The following is a 21379-nucleotide window of genomic DNA, read 5'->3' on the forward strand; positions in this document are numbered from 1 at the left end:
TTTCCTTCATGTCTGAATTTTTTAATCCTTTCTATTTAGCAAATCGGATACAAAATTCAAACCAAAAAACACTCCGCACACCCAGTAATTTGTATATAGTGCACTATGTTATGTGCATGACTGCACCTACCTAGCAGCAATTGTCCTGGAAATCATGTTCAAATGTTGACAACTATGAGGGACATCACCGATAGATGACAGAAGCAGAGAGCGGAAATGTGACGTTTGTATGTTTCACCTTTATTACATGGAAATGTATGAGTACAAGGGTCTGAGATTATTTTCACTTTAATACATCCGAATTTCTGATCACGTGCAGAGATGTGGATAATTTAATGGGTGAGAAATTGTTTACACTCTGTGTTAAATAGAAGCTTCTCACGTTTTTGCTTTACATTTATGTGGCATATTCAATGTGAGAAATGCTATACAGCGATTACCAAATCTTTTTTGGAATGCATTATCTCCAAGACGTTCTATAATATGAATATTTCATGACCCTCTTGCTTCACTTTGAATACTATAAGAATCTTCAGTATAAAAAGGTGAGAATGTAAAAGGAAGCTTTGGCACATTTAGTATTGCCTTCATATACAACATTCATTGTCTAATCTTTACCAACCAAATATTTCCCACCTATTATAAGCTGAAGGGATAGGATTTGTTTTTCTGGTAGGTGTCAAAATAAACATCAGGGCATAAATGTATCAAGCTGCAGGTTTGAAAAAGTGGAGATGTTGGCTATAGCAACCAATCAGATTCTAGCTGTCATTTTGTAGGATGTACTAAATAAATGACAGCTAGGATCTAATTGGTTGCTATAGGCAACATCTCCACTTTTTCAAACCCGCAGATTGATACATCTGCCCCCAGGTTTTGATTCATAACTTTATGTTTTAAAGAAAAATCTACGAATGGTAATGGAGAATGAATGATTGACCCATTAAGACCAGAGGGGTGAAAATGTATATTGCCCCCATTTCATCCAGCAGATATATTGTATTAAATATATAGCACGTATTACCAAATATATATATAGTGCTTTTTAAACATCTGCTCAACTATAAAATGGCAATTTCTGTAGTATAATCAGTATATTCTGCACTCTTATGAAAAATGAAATTCTACTATATTCCAAAATTAGTATTTTATTAACTAAAATCATTAAAAGGTTTATTTTTACATTTGAACAGTATAAAAATATAAGTAGCTTATATTTAGCGCTGTACAGAATATTCAATTTACAAATAAGTTATAACTTAAATATCCTTATCTACATACACAATTGAAACATTCCTGGGGTCTCATATTCCAATCCAGCTCTTTACAGCCAGTCAAATGTCCTCCCAACAAGCTCAAAGAATTTTTTATTGGGTTCATAAAAGTACGCACGTAGTTTGGCCAACAGAAAAGAATTTATGTGTGGGTGGGCCCTTCCTTTCGACTCGTGTAAGCAACGTTCTCGACCACTGTCCCGTAGACAGTAAAAACCCTTTGTCTTATTGAAGTAAAAGTTTGACGCATTGATTTGAGGAGCAAGATTCAGAAACCTCTCTACCTTCTGCATTTCATGGAAGGGATCCTTAATTAAATAATCTCCGTCAACAATATGAATATTTTGAAGTGGGAAAAACTTCAGCCAGTTTTCCATATAATTGTAATATAAACTCTTGTTTATGGCTTTGTAGTCAGTGTTAAGTTCACGGTTTCTTAAAAGTAGCTGTTCCACGGGTGGATAAGTCTTATTTTTCTGCATGTGATTATAGTACACTTGGGTATAATCTGATAAAACTCTTTCAATAGGGTCTCTTAGGATAAGCAAGAGTTTGATAGTGCCGTTCATGTTGTATATCCGTTCAGGAACATCAGGTGACGTGAAGTATGCTGGGGTTTTCTCCACCGTGAGCTGGTGAGGGTAGGAGAAAGGCATTTGACTTACATACCATTGTAGACCTTTTCCATACTGATCTTTCCAGTCGAAGAAATGGATTTCACTTTCGGCTGCAGATATTTCAGAGTGGAGACTGAGCATTTCTAACAGAGCCCTGGTTCCTCCCTTCCGTACTCCAATGATAATAGAGTGTGGTAAATGCTGTTGACTACCATTTGGATGGAGGATGTTCTTTAGTTCATTACCAGGAGGGGGAGTTGTATAGATCTTTTCATTTGAAGTTGGTCTAGAAGGCACCAGTTGTGGATGAATGAAAAGGAGAGTCACACCAAAAAGTAATGAGGCCATGGCAAACATCTGGAGCTCGGAGTCACGTCAGCAGGGTGGTGCTCTGTAGGTCAATTCTAGCATGAATAAGGTGTACCTGCTTCACTGCCGCAATATTCCTGACATAGATGTTCTGAAAATGAAAATAAAAATATTAATACCAATTCATTTGTATTTAAATTTCTGAATAAGATTAACATTTGCAAGTGAAACAGCGCATTCATAATAATAAACCTCAATAAAAACAGGCTAAATTGACTGCTCAGTATGGTGTGAATCTGGTAGGTGAGGTCCTGTTGCTATCAAGCCTTGCCGGGCAATTCGGGGGGGAAGAATTTGAAGATATGGGTAATTTGTACAGTGGATAAAATGAATACAAAAATTTATCAGACTCCAACAGACAGAGTCAATATAGAGCTAACCAAGGAAGTTAAACAAAAAAATAAATTAATATCAAGCAAATTAGGCAATGACAATGTCTATATTGTGATAAAATGCACACAAAAAAATTCTAAGAAAGGACAATAAGACATTTATCTGCAGCAACAGAGGATGAGTAGCTCCGATTCCACAACAAATTATTTTCCCCATTAAGTTTCTCTTTTAGGTGTACTTGCTTATAGTGAGATGGGGGCAGACATTTTCTTGGCTGAACAAATATTTTTGAAAATGCAGCAAGTCAGTCCACAGGAAACAAGTGACATCACTAATATGGGAGGCACTTCACGAAACCAACTTAATACCACTGTTACAGACTCTGCACTTGGATTAGCAGAGCTCATATTTGGTTAAAAAACAAATAGGAGTGAATGTTGGGCGGAAAAGAAAATCATTAACCTGTCCAATCATATAAATAAGGTTTGTAAACACTATTAACTTTAAATGTAGGTTTTATTTATAGGATGATACTATGTTGTTTGGGCTACTTATACCATAGTTGACTACTTAGTGACTGTCTCCACTGGGAGGACAGCTCACGTGACAGTGGTAGGAGGGGGTGTGGTGTCATCTTTCCACCACCATAGCCACGCCCCCACTATAAAATATCTATATTCACGGCACTGCACAGGGGGCAGAGCTTAATTATGCCATTAAGCCCCGCCCCCAATTCAATGCTGTGAATTTCTGCATTTTTTCGTATCCGGGAGGGTCGCCTACTCTTCCAGGAGGACTCCCCGAAATTCAGGGGCCTCCCAGAAATTCTGGGAGAGTAGGCAAGTATGACCTATATTATCCACTTTCTTCAGATATGCCTAACACCCATAGACAAATGCTGTACTAGTCATGCAGAAGTTTGCAGCGCCATCAGTGCTGAATTACTGACAGCGATCATGCGAGCCTCTACCGGGCTGTAATGCCTGTAGTGTTAGTGGGGACAGCAGAGGGCTGGCAAATCTTAGCCCAGGGCCAGGACTTGCAGCTTATTTTACAGGGGTAAAAAAAAAAAAAAAGCAAAAAAAAAAAAAGCAGGGTGCCCAGCCCTAGGTAGCCCTGCATGGGACCAGCTTGGGCAGGGGGGCCATCTCCCCCTCCTTGCTCCCCAGCCTGCCCCTGAGTGGGGATCTATGTATAACACAGTCAGCACACAGCCATAGTACAAGTTTACCAAGCAGTAGTCCTACCAACTTCACCTATATTATAGGGATGAGCGCACTCGGATTTATGAAATCCGAGCCCACCCGAACGTTGCGGATCCGAGTCGGATCCGAGACAGATCCGGGTATTGGCGCCAAATTCAAAAGTGAAACTGAGGCTCTGACTCATAATCCCGTTGTCGGATCTCGCGATACTCGGATCCTATAAATTCCCCGCTAGTCGCCGCCATCTTCACTCGGGCATTGATCAGGGTAGAGGGAGGGTGTGTTAGGTGGTCCTCTGTGCTGTTTAGTTCTGTGCTGTTTAGTTCTGTGCTGTTTAGTTCTGTGCTGTTTAGTTCTGTGCTGTGTTCTGCAGTATCAGTCCAGTGGTGCTGTGTCCTGTGCTCTGTCCTGCTGAGTTCCGTAGTGCTGCTGGGTCCTGTGCCGTGTCCTGTTCAGTCCAGTGGTGCTGTGTCCTGTGCTCTGTGCTTCTAAGGGCATAGTTATTTCCCCATTATTCCCAAGTTTTTAAAAAATAAAAAAAAAAAAGTAAAAAAAAATAAAAACATTTAAAAAAAAAAAAAAATATATAATAATTATAACCAAATTTGCAAAACCAATCCAGCAGTATAAGTCCATTGGTACTGCAATATTACCAAGTTCACACATTCTGCAGTATCTTGTGCTACATATAATGGAGACCAAAAATTTGGAGGATAAAGTAGGGAAAGATCAAGACCCACTTCCTCCTAATGCTGAAGCTGCTGCCACTAGTCATGACATAGACGATGAAATGCCATCAATGTCGTCTTCCAAGCCCGATGCCCAATCTCGTAGTACCGGGCATGTAAAATCCAAAAAGCCCAAGTTAAGAAAAAGTAGCAAAAAGAGAAACTTTAAATCATCTGAGGAGAAACGTAAAGTTGCCAATATGCCATTTACGACACGGAGTGGCAAGGAACGGCTTAGGCCCTGGCCCGTGTTCATGACTAGTGGTTCAGCTTCACCCACGGATCTTAGCCCTCCTCCTCCTCCCCCCCCCTACAAAAAATTGAAGAGAGTTATGCTGTCAGCAACAAAACAGCAAACAACTCTGCCTTCTAAAGAGAAATTATCACAAATCCCCAAGGCGAGTCCAAGGGTGTTGGTGGTTGTGAAGCCTGACCTTCCCATCACTGTACGGGAAGAGGTGGCTCGGGAGGAGGCTATTGATGATGTAGCTGGCGCTGTGGAGGAACTTGATGATGAGGATGGTGATGTGGTTATTGTAAATGAGGCACCAGGGGGGGAAACAGCTGATGTCCATGGGATGAAAAAGCCCATCGTCATGCCTGGTCAGAAGACCAAAAAATGCACCTCTTCGGTCTGGAGTTATTTTTATCCAAATCCAGACAACCAATGTATGGCCATATGTAGCTTATGTAAAGCTCAAATAAGCAGGGGTAAGGATCTTGCCCACCTAGGAACATCCTCCCTTATACGTCACCTGAATAACCTTCATAGTTCAGTGGTTAGTTCAGGAACTGGGGCTAGGACCCTCATCGGTACAGGGACACCTAAATCCCGTGGTCCAGTTGGATACACACCAGCAACACCCTCCTCGTCAACTTCCTCCACAATCTCCATCAGATTCAGTCCTGCAGCCCAAGTCAGCAGCCAGACTGAGTCCTCCTCAATACGGGATTCATCCGAGGAATCCTGCAGCGGTACGCCTACTACTGCCACTGCTGCTGTTGGTCGGTCATCTTCCCAGAGGGGAAGTCGTAAGACCGCTAAGTCTTTCACAAAACAATTGACCGTCCAACAGTCGTTTGCCATGACCACAAAATACGATAGTAGTCACCCTATTGCAAAGCGTATAACTGCGGCTGTAACTGCAATGTTGGTGTTAGACGTGCGCCCGGTGTCCGCCATCAGTGGAGTGGGATTTAGAGGGTTGATGGAGGTATTGTGTCCCCGGTACCAAATCCCCTCGAGATTCCACTTCACTAGGCAGGCGATACCAAAAATGTACAGAGAAGTACGATCAAGTGTCCTCAGTGCTCTTAAAAATGCGGTTGTACCCACTGTCCACTTAACCACGGACATATGGACAAGTGGTTCTGGGAAAACGAAGGACTATATGACTGTGACAGCCCACTGGGTAGATGCATCCCCTTCCGCAGCAACAGCAACAGCTGCATCAGTAGCAGCATCTACAAAATGGCTGCTCATGCAAAGGCAGGCAACATTGTGCATTACAGGCTTTAATAAGAGGCACAACGCTGACAACATATTAGAGAAAATGAGGGAAATTATCTCCCAGTGGCTTACCCCACTTAGACTCTCATGGGGATTTGTGGTGTCAGACAATGCCAGTAACATTGTGCGGGCATTAAATATGGGCAATTTCCAGCACGTCCCATGTTTTGCCCACACCATTAATTTGGTGGTGCAGCATTACCTCAAGAGTGACAGGGGTGTGCAGGAGATGCTTGCGGTGGCGCGCAAAATTGCTGGACACTTTCGGCATTCAGCCAGTGCCTACCGCAGACTAGAGGCACATCAAAAAAGCATGAACCTGCCCTGCCATCACCTCAAACAAGAGGTTGTGACGCGCTGGAACTCCACCCTCTATATGCTGCAGAGGATGGAGGAGCAGCAAAAGGCCATTCAGGCCTACACAGCCACCTACGACATAGGCAAAGGAGTGGGGATGCGCCTCAGTCAAGCGCAGTGGAGACTGATTTCCGTGTTGTGCAAGGTTCTGCAGCCATTTGAACTTGCCACACGAGAAGTCAGTTCCGACACTGCCAGCTTGAGTCAGGTCATTCCCCTGATCAGGCTGTTGCAGAAGCAGCTGGAGAAAGTGAGGGAGGAGCTGGTAAGCCATTGCGATTACACCAAGCATGTAGCTCTTGTGGATGTAGCCCTTCGTACGCTTTGCCAGGATCCGAGGGTGGTCACTCTTTTAAAGTCAGAGGAATACATTCTGGCCACCGTGCTCGATCCTCGGTTTAAAGCGTATGTTGTGTCTCTGTTTCTGGCGGACACAAGTCTACAGCGGTGCAAAGACCTGCTGGTCAGGAGATTGTCCTCTGAAGAGGACCGTGACATGCCAACAGCTCCACCCTCATTTTCTTCCACATCTATGGCTGCGAGGAAAAAGCTCAGTTTTCCCAAAAGAGGCACTGGCGGGGATGCTGATAACATCTGGTCCGGACTGAAGGACCTGCCAACCATTGCAGACATGTCTACTCTCGCTGCATTGGATGCTGTCACAATAGAAAAAATTGTGGATGATTACTTTGCTGACACCATCCAAGTAGACATGTCAGACAGTCCATATTGTTACTGGCAGGAAAAAAAGGCAGTTTGGAAGCCCCTGTACAAACTGGCTCTATTTTACCTGAGTTGTCCCCCCTCCAGTGTGTACTCGGAAAGAGTTTTTAGTGCAGCGGGGAACCTGGTCAGTGAGCGGCGAAGGAGGTTGCTTCCTCACAACGTTGAAAAAATGATGTTTATAAAAATGAATAATCAATTCCTCAATGAAGTACAGCACTGCCCTCCAGATACTACAGAGGGACCTGTGGTTGTGGAGTCCAGCGGGGACGAATTGATAATGTGTGATGAGGAGGAAGTACACACTGTAGGGGGAGAGGAATCAGAGGTTGAGGATGAGGACGACATCTTGCCTCAGTAGAGCCTGTTTAGTCTGTACAGGGAGAGATGAATAGCTTTTTTGGTGTGGGGGCCCAAACAAACCAATCATTTCAGCCAAAGTTGTTTGGTAGGCCCTGTCGCTGAAATGATTGGTTTGTTAAAGTGTGCATGTCCTATTTTAACAACATAAGGGTGGGTGTGAGGGCCCAAGGACAATTCCATCTTGGACCTTTTTTTTTTTGCATTATATGACCAATCAACAGTCGTTTGCCATGTTCAAAAAGTAAAACCAAATGTAAAAAAATACAAGAAATTAAACCAAAAGTAAAATGCCGTGTCATAATTTAAAACAAGAGGTATTGACGTGCTCTAAAACTACTGTATTGTTGTTTATATTTTATAAACACTACACTTGACAGCTTGAGTCTTTCAATAAAAAAGTAACTGTCCATTGCACGAATATTTGCAACAGGGACAATTTTAAGGTTAAGAAAGTCAACTAATAACACTTCGACGCTGTCTGTCTTTATAAACACTACACTTGGAAGTTGGAGGAGGTATTGTGGCCCCGGCACCAAATTTACTACCGGGGCCACTCCACTGTGCAGTCCATATTTAGGTGTATCAGATATTAAACAACGGTGACAGTTGATGCCCAATTTTTTAATTATATTGTGGCCTCGGTACCAAATTGTGTACCGGGGCCACCACACTACGCAGTCCAGATACTTGTTTGGTGGAATTCAGACCAGTTGAGGGTTTTATTATTATATTGTGTGGACCACTCTATCTATACCACACTACAACTCTATACCACTCTATTTCATACTTTAATTCTATTTCATACTTTAATTCTATTACTAATTACCATAAAGAGGAACAAAATAAACCAATTTTACCAAAAGTATAATATGACTTAGACTTACAAACACTACACTTAAAAGATCGTGCCTTTAATTGAAAAAGTCAGTCTTCATTGCACGACTATGTGCAACAGGGACAGTTTTTTGGGTTTACAAAATCAAACAATAACACTTTGACCCTGTCTGTCTGGGATCTCAATGACCAATTGTCTGTACCATGTTTGGAGGAGGTATTGTGGCCCCGTTATCAAATTGGGTACCGGGGCCACCCCACTATGCAGTCCAGATACTTGTTTGGTGGAATTCTGACACGTGGAGGGTTTTTTAATTATATTGTGGCCTCGGTACCAAATTGTGTACCGGGGCCACCACACTACGCAGTCAAGATAGATAGATGCGTATTGCGTATCATAGATAAAGTACATTCAGTGGTGTGGGGCAAATTGAAAAATATTCAAAATGCACTGACATTATCAAAAACAAGAGGTTGTCACACGCTAAAACTCCAACATGTATATGATGGAGAGGATGGAGGAGCAGCCGTATGTGTAGTGTAATGCAGATCTGTTGAAGGTTTTTTATATATTTTATTGTGGTGCCCAGTGCCCACTCCTCTACGCAGTCCAGGTACAATTATTGGTGCGAATCATAAAAGTTCAGGGTTTTTAAGATATTGTGGTGACCCACTCCTCTACGCAGTCCAGGTACAATTATTGGTGCGAATCATAAAAGTTCAGGGTTTTTAATATATTGTGGTGACCCACTCCTCTACGCAGTCCAGGTACAATTATTGGTGCGAATCATAAAAGTTCAGGGTTTTTAATATATTGTGGTGACCCACTCCTCTACGCAGTCCAGGTACAATTATTGGTGCGAATCATAAAAGTTCAGGGTTTTTAATATATTGTGGTGACCCACTCCTCTACGCAGTCCAGGTACAATTATTGGTGCGAATCATAAAAGTTCAGGGTTTTTAATATATTGTGGTGACCCACTCCTCTATGCAGTCCAGGTACAATTATTGGTGCGAATCATAAAAGTTCAGGGTTTTTAATATATTGTGGTGACCCACTCCTCTACGCAGTCCAGGTACAATTATTGGTGCGAATCATAAAAGTTCAGGGTTTTTAATATATTGTGGTGACCCACTCCTCTACGCAGTCCAGGTACAATTATTGGTGCGAATCATAAAAGTTCAGGGTTTTTAATATATTGTGGTGACCCACTCCTCTACGCAGTCCAGGTACAATTATTGGTGCGAATCATAAAAGTTCAGGGTTTTTAATATATTGTGGTGACCCACTCCGCTACGCAGTCCAGGTACATTTATTGGTGCGAATCATAAAAGTTCAGGGTTTTTAATATATATTGTGGTGACCCACTCCTCTACGCAGTCCAGAAAGATACCTTGTTGCAACGTTTTGGACTAATAACTATATTGTGAGGTGTTCAGAATACACTGTAAATTAGTGGAAATGCTTGTTATTGAATGTTATTGAGGTTAATAATAGTCTAGGAGTGAAAATAAGCCCAAAAACTTGATTTTTAAACTTTTTATGTTTTTTTCAAAAAAAATCCGAATCCAAAACCTTAAATCCGAACCGAGACCTTTCGTCAAGTGTTTTGCGAGACAAATCCGAACCTCAAAAATAACGAAAATCCGGATCCAAAACACAAAACACGAGACCTCAAAAGTCGCCGGTGCACATCCCTACTATATTAATATCACTGCTATAATCCTTGAGGGGGACCCAATTATTCAGACTAAAGCAAACTGACATGATCTATATTTCCCACCAGCAAACTGCCTCATTCAGTCTCTATACAGGCATTTCCAAGACTGTAAAAGTTACACTGTATTTAAAAGATTACTTGTTTTGTAAAGCTTCTCTTTGTGAATGAGATTCCCCATGTTAAGGTTTTAACAGTTGATTTCTTAATTGATTGTTAAAGATCTGAACATGATGTATATCAATACATGCACAACAAATGATTTGGCCTTTTAAGGCAGTCGCTTCTTTGAAGTCTATGGTTGATATTTAATTTTACATTCAGCCAAAGTAGTGAATACCAGCTTATCTTAATTAATGCAAAAATATGAATAAATATATTTCTCTGTGCAGAATAACTTACACTTCCAGGTTTTACTGAACATTTGAAGAACAATGTAAAAATAATCCTGGCTTATAAATAACTTATATTTCCATTTAAAGAAAAACTATTCCAGTATAAAAGCCTTTGGGTTTGGCCACGTCAGCATATTAAACCCTTACTAAAAAATTGTGCACATGTAACGGTGCAAAAATGGTGTTCTACCAACCAAATCAAAGGTTTGTTTTAGTTTTGTAAACTGCACTAGACGAGTATCAGATCAAACGTTGCTATTGGTTTCAGTTTTTTTGTAATTACTGGTGCAACTCTTTTCTAAAAGAAAAGGGTCGTGCTAAGATTCGGACTTTTGACGCTAAATCCTCCCATAGTCTAACATTTCAAAATTGATTGAAGGCAAAAAACAAACCTTTATTATCCTAACAAAAGCAAGTTCTAAAAAAATAAATCTAAACTGATGATTTACCATAATAGCCCAAATAATGAAATCTACAACATTAATACCACTGCCTAATATTGTGTGGGTCCCACTCATGTCTCCAAAACAGCTCTGACCCATCACGGCATGGAATCCACAAGACCTCTGCAGAGGTCTGTGGTATCCGGTACCAAGACATTCGCAACTTAAAGGATTTGCTGCTAGGTGGGGCCTCCATGGCTAGGATTTGGTTTTCCAGCATAGCAACAGATGCTCAATCGGATTGAGATCTAGGGAATTTGTACACCAAGTCAACACCTTGAACTTGTCATGTTCCACAAACCATTCCTGAACAATTTTTGCAGTGTGGCAGGATGCATTATCCTGCTGAAAGAGGTCACTGCCATAAGGGGGTACCTAGGCCATGAAGGGGTGTCTGCATTAATGTTTAGGTGGTATTTATCAAAGTAACATCCACATGAATGCCAGGAGCCACCTTGCCTTCTTCACATAGTGGATCCTGGTGCCATCTCTTCCCCAGATAAACGACGCACATGTGCCTAGTGTCCACATGTTGCGAAATAAAAAAAAAATGGTTCATCAGACCAAACCACCTTCTTCATTTGCTACATGGTCCAGGTCTGGTGCCCACATGCCCACTGTAGGCACTTTGGTGGTGGACCGGGTCAACATGGGCACTGACTGGTCTACAGCATCACAGCCCAATATGCAGTAAGCTTCAATGCACGGTGTGTTCTGACACCTTTCGATCACCGACAGCATTGACTTTGAGCAATTTGTGCTAGAGAAACTTTTTTTCTGTGGGATTGGACCATATGGATTAGTCTTTGCACCCCACATGCATAAGTGAGCCTTGAGCGATTATGACCCTGTCGAGATTTCACCAGCTGTCCTTCCTTGGACCATTTCTGGTAGATACTAACCACTGCGTACCAGGAACACCCCACAAGACCTGCGATTTTGGAGATGCTCTGACCCAGTCGTCTAGCCATCACAATTTGGCTATCCTTACATTTGCCCATTTTTCCTGCTTCCAATACATTAACTTCAAGAACAGTTCACTTGTTGCCTAATATATCCCACCCCTTGACAGGTGCCATTGTAACAAGATAATCAGACTTATTCACTGCACTTGTCAGTGGTTTTAATGTTGTGGCTGATTGGTGTATATCATAATCATATGTCAAGGTAAAGCTGGTTCTCATGGACATCAGTTAGTTTTTAATTTATATACTTGGGTGGGTGTATCAAAAGTTCCATTTTTCCAAACTGCATTTTAAAATGTTTGGGTCTAAACTAAAAACGGCACATCAATTTTTCAAAGTGGCAGATCACAAGTCATAATGATGGTTTTGTAACCTGGGTTCCACACGAGTAGTACAATATATGAAGCGCTAGTTTACAAAACCGCATAGAAAAAAACCAAATCAAATGCCATGGATCTTGTTAACAAGAACGGTCTAATTACATACATTTTAGGTTTGAGGTGTAAACAAAGGTGTCCAACTCACAGCTGAGCCACAAAGTATCGGCAAAATCAAGTTCAGAAAATAATATTATGATTTGTATAATTTTAAATATAGCATGCAATGTATCCAGAGCAACAACTAAATTCGCACCAGGCCTATGAGACGCACAAAGGTACATGGAAGCCAAAAGCGAACGAACCAGAATCAAAAACTATCTAGAAATTTAGAGATAATTTGGCAAGGGCCAGAGCAATATATGTTTGACTAGGGCCAGATTACGACTTATCAATAGTCTTCTGCTCTTCCCAGTCTGCAGCCAATTAGATCACTGCTCAATCCTCAGAGCAGCATGGAATATTTCAGGAGAGGTGTGCTGATCTCGTGGTGGTAGTCTCATGTGGCTTTGTACAGCAAGTGAGAGCAGGACTGCCTGTGACAGGGGAGTGCAATGAGCATACTTGCCAACTCTCCCGGAATGTCCGGGAAACTCCCGCATTTTGCGAGAGTCTCTCGGACTCCCGGGCGAGTGTGGCAATCTCCCGAATTCTGCCCACTTCCTAGTGAAGTGGGCAGAATTAGATCGCAAACGCCGCGATTCCCGATGAATCGCGGCGTTTAGCCCTGCCCCCCGCTGTCAAATGACGCAATTTGCGTCATGACGTCACAGGGGGCGGGGCCAAAATGATGCGTTTTGGCCGCCCCGCCCCCTCCACTGGCTGGCTCCCGGAAGGGAGCTAAAGAAAGTAGGTAAGTATGGCAATGAGGCGGAGAGGAAAATGAGACAAGCCGAAAGCCATAGACAAATTTAGATAGTGTAAGGTGCAGGGTTCTTCTACAGCACACTTAGTGATGTCATCATCATCTATTTATATAGCGCCAGCGCTGTACAGAGATCTCACTCTCATCAGTCTCTGCCCCATTGGATCTTAGAGTCTAAATTCTCTAACACACACACACAGAGACTAGGGTCAATTTAATAGCTGTCAATTAACCTACCAGTATGTTTTTGGAGTGGGGGAAGAAACCAAAGCACCCGGAGCAAACCCACGCAAACACAGTTAGAACATACAAACTCCACACAGATAAGGCCATGGTCGGGAATCAAACTCATGACCCCAATGCTGTGAGGGAGAAGTGCTAACCACTGAGCCACCGTGCTGCCCATTACATTCTTATCAAACTGAAGACTGTGGCTCTAAATACGCCTCTATATGAAACAATGTTCATACTTCCAACTTTAAATTTAGAACAAATGTTTTATTAAAATATAAAATTATATATTTGTGAAATTTTACATAAACATGAGAACGCCAATAAATTGGATGACTTTAATGTATTATGTATGCACTGTATAGTTGATGGATAAGTGAATAATCAGTACCATAGATACGAAGGCAGATTTACCATCATAAGGAGCAAAATATCAAGAACCGGCCAAAGAATACACCTTGATTTTCTGTCTTCTAATCGCTGGATTTGCCATTGATCGCTATGCGCTGCACGACAATTATAGACTGGGAATTGTACACACAAAATGAAATGGGATATTTCCCCTTTAAAAGGAACATGAATGTAATCAACTCGTACTGGAGGTTTGTATATAGCACTAAATACTCTGCTTTAAGTGTTTCTCTTGTAAGCTTCTTTACTCAAACAGAATTGGAGCCATCTGTATGACCTTTAAACAAATCTGAAAAGGCAGCGTCTATTCATAATAACATAATACAGCACAAGTATCAGCCATGCCATGAAACCCAAGGTTATCAGCTATTGACTAAAAGTTCACTTTTATAAACAGTCTCACGATGAATATATATCAGACAAACTGTAACAGACAAGAGGCAAATCTAGAATTTCAAACTTTATTAACATCGTTTATACTACAGTGCATTTATGTAGGATACAATATTTTACATGGACAAGTTTTTAAAGATCATCACACAAGTTAAATGCTGGGACAATTGCAGTCACAGAATATTACAGTGACAGCTGTCAAAAGATTCTGTTTTTATAAATTCTGCAAAACTGGGGACATACAGAGTAGATGGAGAGAAAGTGGGCGGGATGAGAACATCCTGTAGCCGGTCAGTGAATCTGATTGTTAACATAAAAGTGAAGGCAAGTTTGCAGAAGCTAGCCAACATCTAAGCAATCTAACTTGTAATTGAATTAATTCTTAAGAAACAGAAAGATGGAATAGACTCCAAATTGGCTGCACTTGGCTCGTGCCACTACCGATGTGCCTCTATCCTACAGGATACACAGCCAACTCACTGATTTATGTGGAAAACTGATGCCAAGAAATTTCACAAGCGATCTGCACTTATACAGTTTGTGTTATTACAGTAAAACTCAACATAGAACTCAATTCCCTAGCCTATAGCTAGTTATAAATTAGCAAAAAAAACAGGGAGGGGAAAGATCCAGACACCCAACCAAAGAGACTGTTGTGAAAGGAGGCACCAAGTTATGTTAAACAAAGACAACCACCTCTACATGAAAGCCATCATGTGGAAAAAAACATCATGTACAAGGGATGAAAGGATCGCTATTGTCAAAGAGCTTATGTTGCCAAACTAACTGCAAATCACTGTAGAATATTAGCTCATAATGACTGCGCAACATCTGATCATTACTGAATTGCAGAGATTGGTGAAAAATGCAGACAGACAGTGTGAGTGTGACCATCATCCGCCTGCATCAATTAGAACAATGGTCAGGGAACAGGGGTAAATTACCCCAAATGGGGTAAAAATTCTATTCCTGGGGGTAATGCTGACGATCTACATGCTGTCAGTTGGATTGTAGACCCCTTTAAATGTGAAATTGCTGTTGTACCAGAAGAGCCTCAAGGCAGTGGCGCACGCAGGGGGAGGTTTCTGAGTCTCCAGAAACCCCCCTGCGCTAACTCAGTACCCACCATATTGGCACTGTCCTATACAGCAGCCGTGGCGCTGTCAAAGAAGTGTCCGTGGCGGTGCTGTATAGTATACAGCACCGCCACGGACGCTTCTTTGGCAGCGCCACGGCTGCTGTATAGGATAGCGCTGCCGAAACAGAGCTGCTGCGCATGCGCACCAGCTCTCTCTCGTGGTTTGTTTTTTGGGGGTTTTTTTGTCCTGCGTGCACCCATGCAAGGGTTGGCAGAGGCAGTTCTTGAGCTTCGATGCAATAATGAAGCACGTATTGCATTTGAAAACAAAGCAGATCTGTCATATTTTGGGATGTCAACAGCCGCAAAGGCATTCAAAATTGCACATGAGGAGGCAGTCAAAAAGTTGCTGCCTTTTGCAACAACCTACCTTTGCGAACAAGGATTTTCCACTCTAATGAACATAAAAACAAAGCAGAGAAATTGATTAGACGCTGAAGACTGTATCCAAATTGCTCTGACATCAAAATGCCCCAATATTGATGCTCTTATAAAAAATGAAGCAACATCATTTCTCCAAAACCTGAAGTTTTGAAGTTGAAGCTTTCAAAGAAATTTTGAATTCCATAATTAATTATATACGATTTGCTTCCTTTCAAATTAAGGGGGTAACGTCAGCGTATCTAAATATATTTGGGGGTAAAAAGTAAAAAAGTTCCCTGACCCCTGGATTAGAACCTCACCAGATCACTAAAACTTGGCAATCTGGACATATATTTATTTTCTTGGCATTTCGGCCTAGAAGCTGGATCTACCACTGCATGGACAGCCTAAAGTTACTAGACACTTATTTGGTAACAACTACATTGTGTGAAACAAGAAAACAAAACAGGTAGGGAACCCTTTGAATCTTACATGTGGTTATTTACAGGTTTTAAAAAGTTAAAGGTCCTAGAAAAAAAAACGGAGTCACCTCTCTTTATGGATTACTACTTCACATCTGTTAAAACAGAAAAAAAACAAAAAACATCTCAATACACTCATTTTTAATTAGCACACCAAGTCATATGGTGAAAAAAAAGCAATTTGTTGGAATACACACAGGACATAGCAGAGGTGTGACAACAGGAATAGTGAAAGTTGTAAAGGTGCTTGTATCCTGAACAGATGCAAGCAATTTGTACAAATCAGAGAGCTAAACCTTTCATTCAATATCCCAAAATAATAATAATAAAAAAAAAAAAAAAAGTGTCCCTAAACGGTCATGCACGTGTCGCTGCAGGCAATAAACTTTTTTTCTTTTTAAATAATTTCTGAACTGGTTTTGAATAACCTGCCCAGACTTTACCGCCTAACTTTAAAACTTTTGGTTCTCAAACGGAGTCAGGCCTCTCTGGTGTTTACCTCAATCAAAAGCAGACATTGGAACTGTACCCCCAAAATTGGAACTATGGGGTGTATAATTTAAAGCCCAATGATTTTTATTTGCAGACTTGTGTGCCCATCAGAGCAATGACTACAGTATTTGTACAGACTTTTGAATGTAATATTGGGAGGTTGGGTTCTTATTGGTAGGGACTACAAAGTCTGGTGAAGAGCGAGAGTCACTGCTTTGAACAAAAGTAATTACATAGTAGAACCAAAAGATTCTATATGCATTGTAGAAAAGGCAAGTGTCACTAAACAGTCAGACACTCGTCATGTGATCTTATTTTTTAACCAAGCTATCTTTGGGTCATGGGTTAATAAAATTATGTATATATTTTTGGGACCATAAAACTTTTTGCCTTAAAAAAAAAAAAAAAAAAAAAAAAAGATAAAGACAGGTCTGCATATCTGCATATAAAAGGTCTGAATGGATGTAGTATTCGGTATAGCAATGCCTCACTACTGATTAACTCTGTGTTCCAATCCTTCCATTAAACTATTCAATGCTTTCAAAACATATGGTTACAGCCAATCCGATGACAGTTCATAACCAGCAAAGGAAGGGGTTCTTTACAGTAAGGGCAGTCAAAATATGGAATTCACTGCGAGTGAAGGTTGTGATGGCAGAGTCAATTGATAAGAAAGGGTTAGACAAATTTGTATCTGAAAGGGGTATACAGGGTTACAACCGTTAGGATATTAGTGGATCCAGGGAGAAATAGGACTGCAATATTCGGTCACAAGGGATTTTACCCGATTTAAACAGATTGCCGGTTGCTTCATCTGGATCAATTTTAAATAAGTGAGGGATTGCAGGAGATCCAAAATAGGCTTAACTTAATGGACTGGTGTCTTTTTTCAACCTCATCAACTATGTTACACTCAAGTCTATGGATACATAACGGCAAAGAAAGGGAGAGATGGGTGGTATCCAGGACGAAGGTGATACACTATTGGATGCCATCTCTTTAACTGGCAATGACAGCAGTTTTTCTGGGACACAGGAAGAGGCAGATAACTAACATATTGCAAACTAACAAATTGCAAAAAAACCCAACATATGGTTCTAAAAACATGGTATATTAGTAACTAGGAAGACAAGTCTAGCGACCAGCTTGTGGTTGTATTGACCAGGGGTTTTACAGACTGACTACCTGGTATTTGTCTAGCCTCTCTGGTTTATATCTACAGTATTTACTGTACAGCGAGAAAATTATTAGTCTGCTTCCTCACTTGTTGGTGATGACAGCGATTTTTCTGAGAAACGTAGGAAGAAACTACCATTGTCCTGAAGTTTTCACTAGCCGTAAATATGTGTTATTACATTGCACTAATGGTGGGTCATGACTGCAGGTCAACATAGAAAAGTAATGGGACAAAAGGTCTTACATTTCTCAAGACTAGATGCTACTTCTAAGTTACTGTTATTGATCTGAGCAACAAATCACACATTGTTCTTCTCTACTTTCCCACAATATAAAAATTGTTGTTCTGCAAGTTTATATATACACACAAACACACGTCAACTATGGTTACTTCACTGTAAATGACATTTACTGGAGAGGTATTCGCTGGATCAAAGGGAGTTTTCTAGGTTTGTTTTTTTTTTAATTAGTATTCTTTATTCAGAGTTACGGGGAGGACAGATACGATTTTGTAGTGTAAATGGGGAAAACATGCAAGGCGTAGAGAGATTAAACATGTAATGAGAAAAAAAAGCTCTGATTTCTCAAACCTTCCAGGAGCCATACACACAGAATATTAATAATGTCCAACGGTTTAGATTATGAACAAGATGTCCATTAATTCATCTCCAAGGGATTCCTGCTGTGTATAACCTACTTCTACATAGTTGCTTCTTACTGTAAATTTCACATACAACGGTGTTCTAATTAGGGATTGTCCACAGGTGATTTATCTGTGGTTTAGTTTGCAGAATGGACATTGTACAATAATTAATTTCCCACAAACGCTGAATTTTGTCACAGATCAGCCTTCATGAAGTGATTCACCAAACGCACAGCAATGACATTTGTAGACACTTAGATTTGCTTAACTATATCATTCATCTCAATATCTAGTTACCACAACCAACAAGCCAAATAAAATGGAAAAGTATTGGAAAAAATAATGAAACAATTAGATATACTAAATCAGGTAGACAATTTTCCTGTACAGGAGAGGTTGGGGGTATGGCTGGTTTCTATGTATGGGATGCTCTGAAGAGAGACAATATTCATCAATAAGTACTTGGAAAAGGGCAATAATCTGCAGACTCCTCGAAATATTAGTAATTTGATAACCTGCAATTGTGAAGTACAAAAAGTAAATTGGATACCTTGCACAAAATAATGCGTCTTTAATAAGAGAATATAGTCAGTTATCTAGAAAATATATTCTCTATTTTCTCTACTAATTATTTCTTCTTCAATGTGGTAAAATAGAAAATTAATTGACATGTTTTGATTGTTACCTACTGTACGTAAATTAGTTTTGTTACGTCCTCATGATAGGATTAGTTCTCCCAGGCAAAACTATTTAACATCATCAATAGGTTATCCGTTCCAAATTAAAACACCCCTCCACACACATACATCAAAAGACAAATTGCACTGACATTTTATATCAAAACTCATTGAAAACGATCCTGCTTATCCATCCAAGCACCAATCAGGATTACTTTATTTGCACTGCTTGGCCCACAGTTTTTGTCATTAAAACAATGTTTTGTGCGCTACCCCTTCTTGTGCCTACACAAAAAATGCAATAATCACAGAAGAAGGAATGTAGTCTGTGGTGGAATGTCACTTACATTCCAGCTCTCCTGCATAAAAAACAAGCATGTAGCTTTTTACATTTAATTTAAAGCATATTTGTTGTCTGTACACACGCATGGAAACCACACTGGTCAGGTTTACTTGCACTGAAGTATTATGACATATTAGATTGTACAATCAGAACCAAGTCAAACGTAAGGTTGTAAGCCAAGGAGAAAAAAAAAAATTATAATACATTACATTAATCATAAAACACAATACTAAAACCATATGGTAATACTAGGCATGAAAACGCAATAGTGATAAAAAGTAATCTATATAGCAGAGTGGTGCAGAAAGCATAAAATTAGTTTTATAACCAGGTTGTGTAAGAACTTAATTGGAAAATATAATAATAAAAAAAAAAAAAAAAAGCACAGAAAATAAATTGGACACTGATAGGATTTGTCACTGTTTGAAACAAGCACTTTATTACGTTGCTAACATTTGGTTAGTTAGGTAGGACAAAGGTTCACTTCGGTGCAACCTGTATCAGCTTTACTACCACAGTGTCAGCAAGATAAACAGGTTAGGGGAAAAAAAAAAAAAGTTTTAGGTTGTAAATTAAACAACATGTGTTTGCTATGTGATAACATTGGTGGAGTAAAACAGAGAATACTACAGTAAAAGGAATAGAACCATACATAGCATAAATAAGAATAAACCCAGAGAAAATGCAATAGGTAAAGTGATATTACAGGATGGGATCTAATCAGCTTTCTTGGAAGGGACTCTGTCCATATTGCAGACCTCACATTCCTGTGCACGGGGTGCAGACACATCGTGCAGATCTCATTACTCCATAATAACACACACTGACATTAAAGCATTGCTCAGAAGACTTTGTCTGTCCGGGAACTGATGCACGACCCTATTATATAAGCAGGCGGCACATACAGACAATAACCTCCAAGACTATTTACCGTGCTTAATAAAGTAGACCTGTTAATCACTGAAGCTCCAACGGAATGATCATGGTGTATAAAGAGGTCCTGCAGCAGCTGTAACCATTTCTCTACAGACCATAGCCCAGCTTGGTTTTCATGTTAGCATCAATGAGCAGAGTTATAAAATGAATTCGCAGCTCAGCCCAGTGACTCTGCAGCCAGCCCGGTACCTGCATTGTACTAGAACAACTAATGAGCTCTTTGTACAGAGCAGTCCTGGGAAACTAACTTTGTGTACTTACCAGAACAATGCCGGTGTGTATAGAGGAGTCTATGCCGGAGCTGGCTCCATGGCTGGGGAGGAGAGACAGTCAATCCCGCTGCTGGGAACAGGAGCCTGGCACCTCACCCTGTCTCTGCCCATTCAGGTGCACTTGGAACAAGCGCTCAGCTGTTGGCACTCTGAAGTCTTTTAAGCTTTGCTCTCTGACGTCACCCCCAGGCTTCCCTCCCATTACTCTTCTCCTCCAAAGCCCGGACCTCAGTGTCACCCGTGGTTTCTGCCCAGCCCTCTCCTAGGCGTGTCGCATGTGCAATAAATCTGTAATTGCTGAAGGAAATGCCTATTGTGCAATACACGCAGGTGACAGTCAGCAAGGGATACGTGTTGGCTCAGTGGCCACTAGGCGCGTTCTGCGCGCACGGCTCTGCAGTCCAATGTGTACAGTGCTGACTTCTCCCACTGAGGCTTTGTTATCTCTGCGGTGCGTCCTACTATCTCATTGCTGCAGCCTCCTCTTTTACCGTAGTGTATGGAGTAGCGCGGCCACCTGAGTGGAGCTTCAAAGGAACCTCATAAATTAGCTATCTGACTTCCCAGGAATAATTCCTCCAGCAGTGGATACACAGGACGTTTGATGAATGCATGTATCCGTGCAGTCTGACATGTTCAATGGAGCTCATACTCTATTGAACTAATTTTCACAAAATAAATCTGATGCGTCAACGAACTATATAGAAATATTATATATATAGAATAATGCAGCATTTATAGGAAGC

General features: G+C 40.7%; 1 protein-coding gene across 1 annotated transcript; it reads right to left on the reverse strand.

The window, feature by feature from the left end:
* Positions 1-219: 219 nt before the first annotated feature.
* Positions 220-21021, reverse strand: HS3ST1 (heparan sulfate-glucosamine 3-sulfotransferase 1). The gene is made up of 2 exons (XM_075188890.1): positions 20623-21021; positions 220-2351 (listed from the first exon to the last, which is right to left on the reverse strand). The coding sequence occupies exon 2, from the start codon at positions 2246-2248 to the stop codon at positions 1325-1327; it is 924 nt and encodes a 307-aa protein (XP_075044991.1). The 5' UTR covers positions 2249-2351; positions 20623-21021; the 3' UTR covers positions 220-1324.
* Positions 21022-21379: the final 358 nt, after the last annotated feature.

This window comes from Mixophyes fleayi, chromosome 1 (assembly GCF_038048845.1).
Source record: "Mixophyes fleayi isolate aMixFle1 chromosome 1, aMixFle1.hap1, whole genome shotgun sequence".
NCBI lineage: Eukaryota > Metazoa > Chordata > Amphibia > Anura > Limnodynastidae > Mixophyes > Mixophyes fleayi.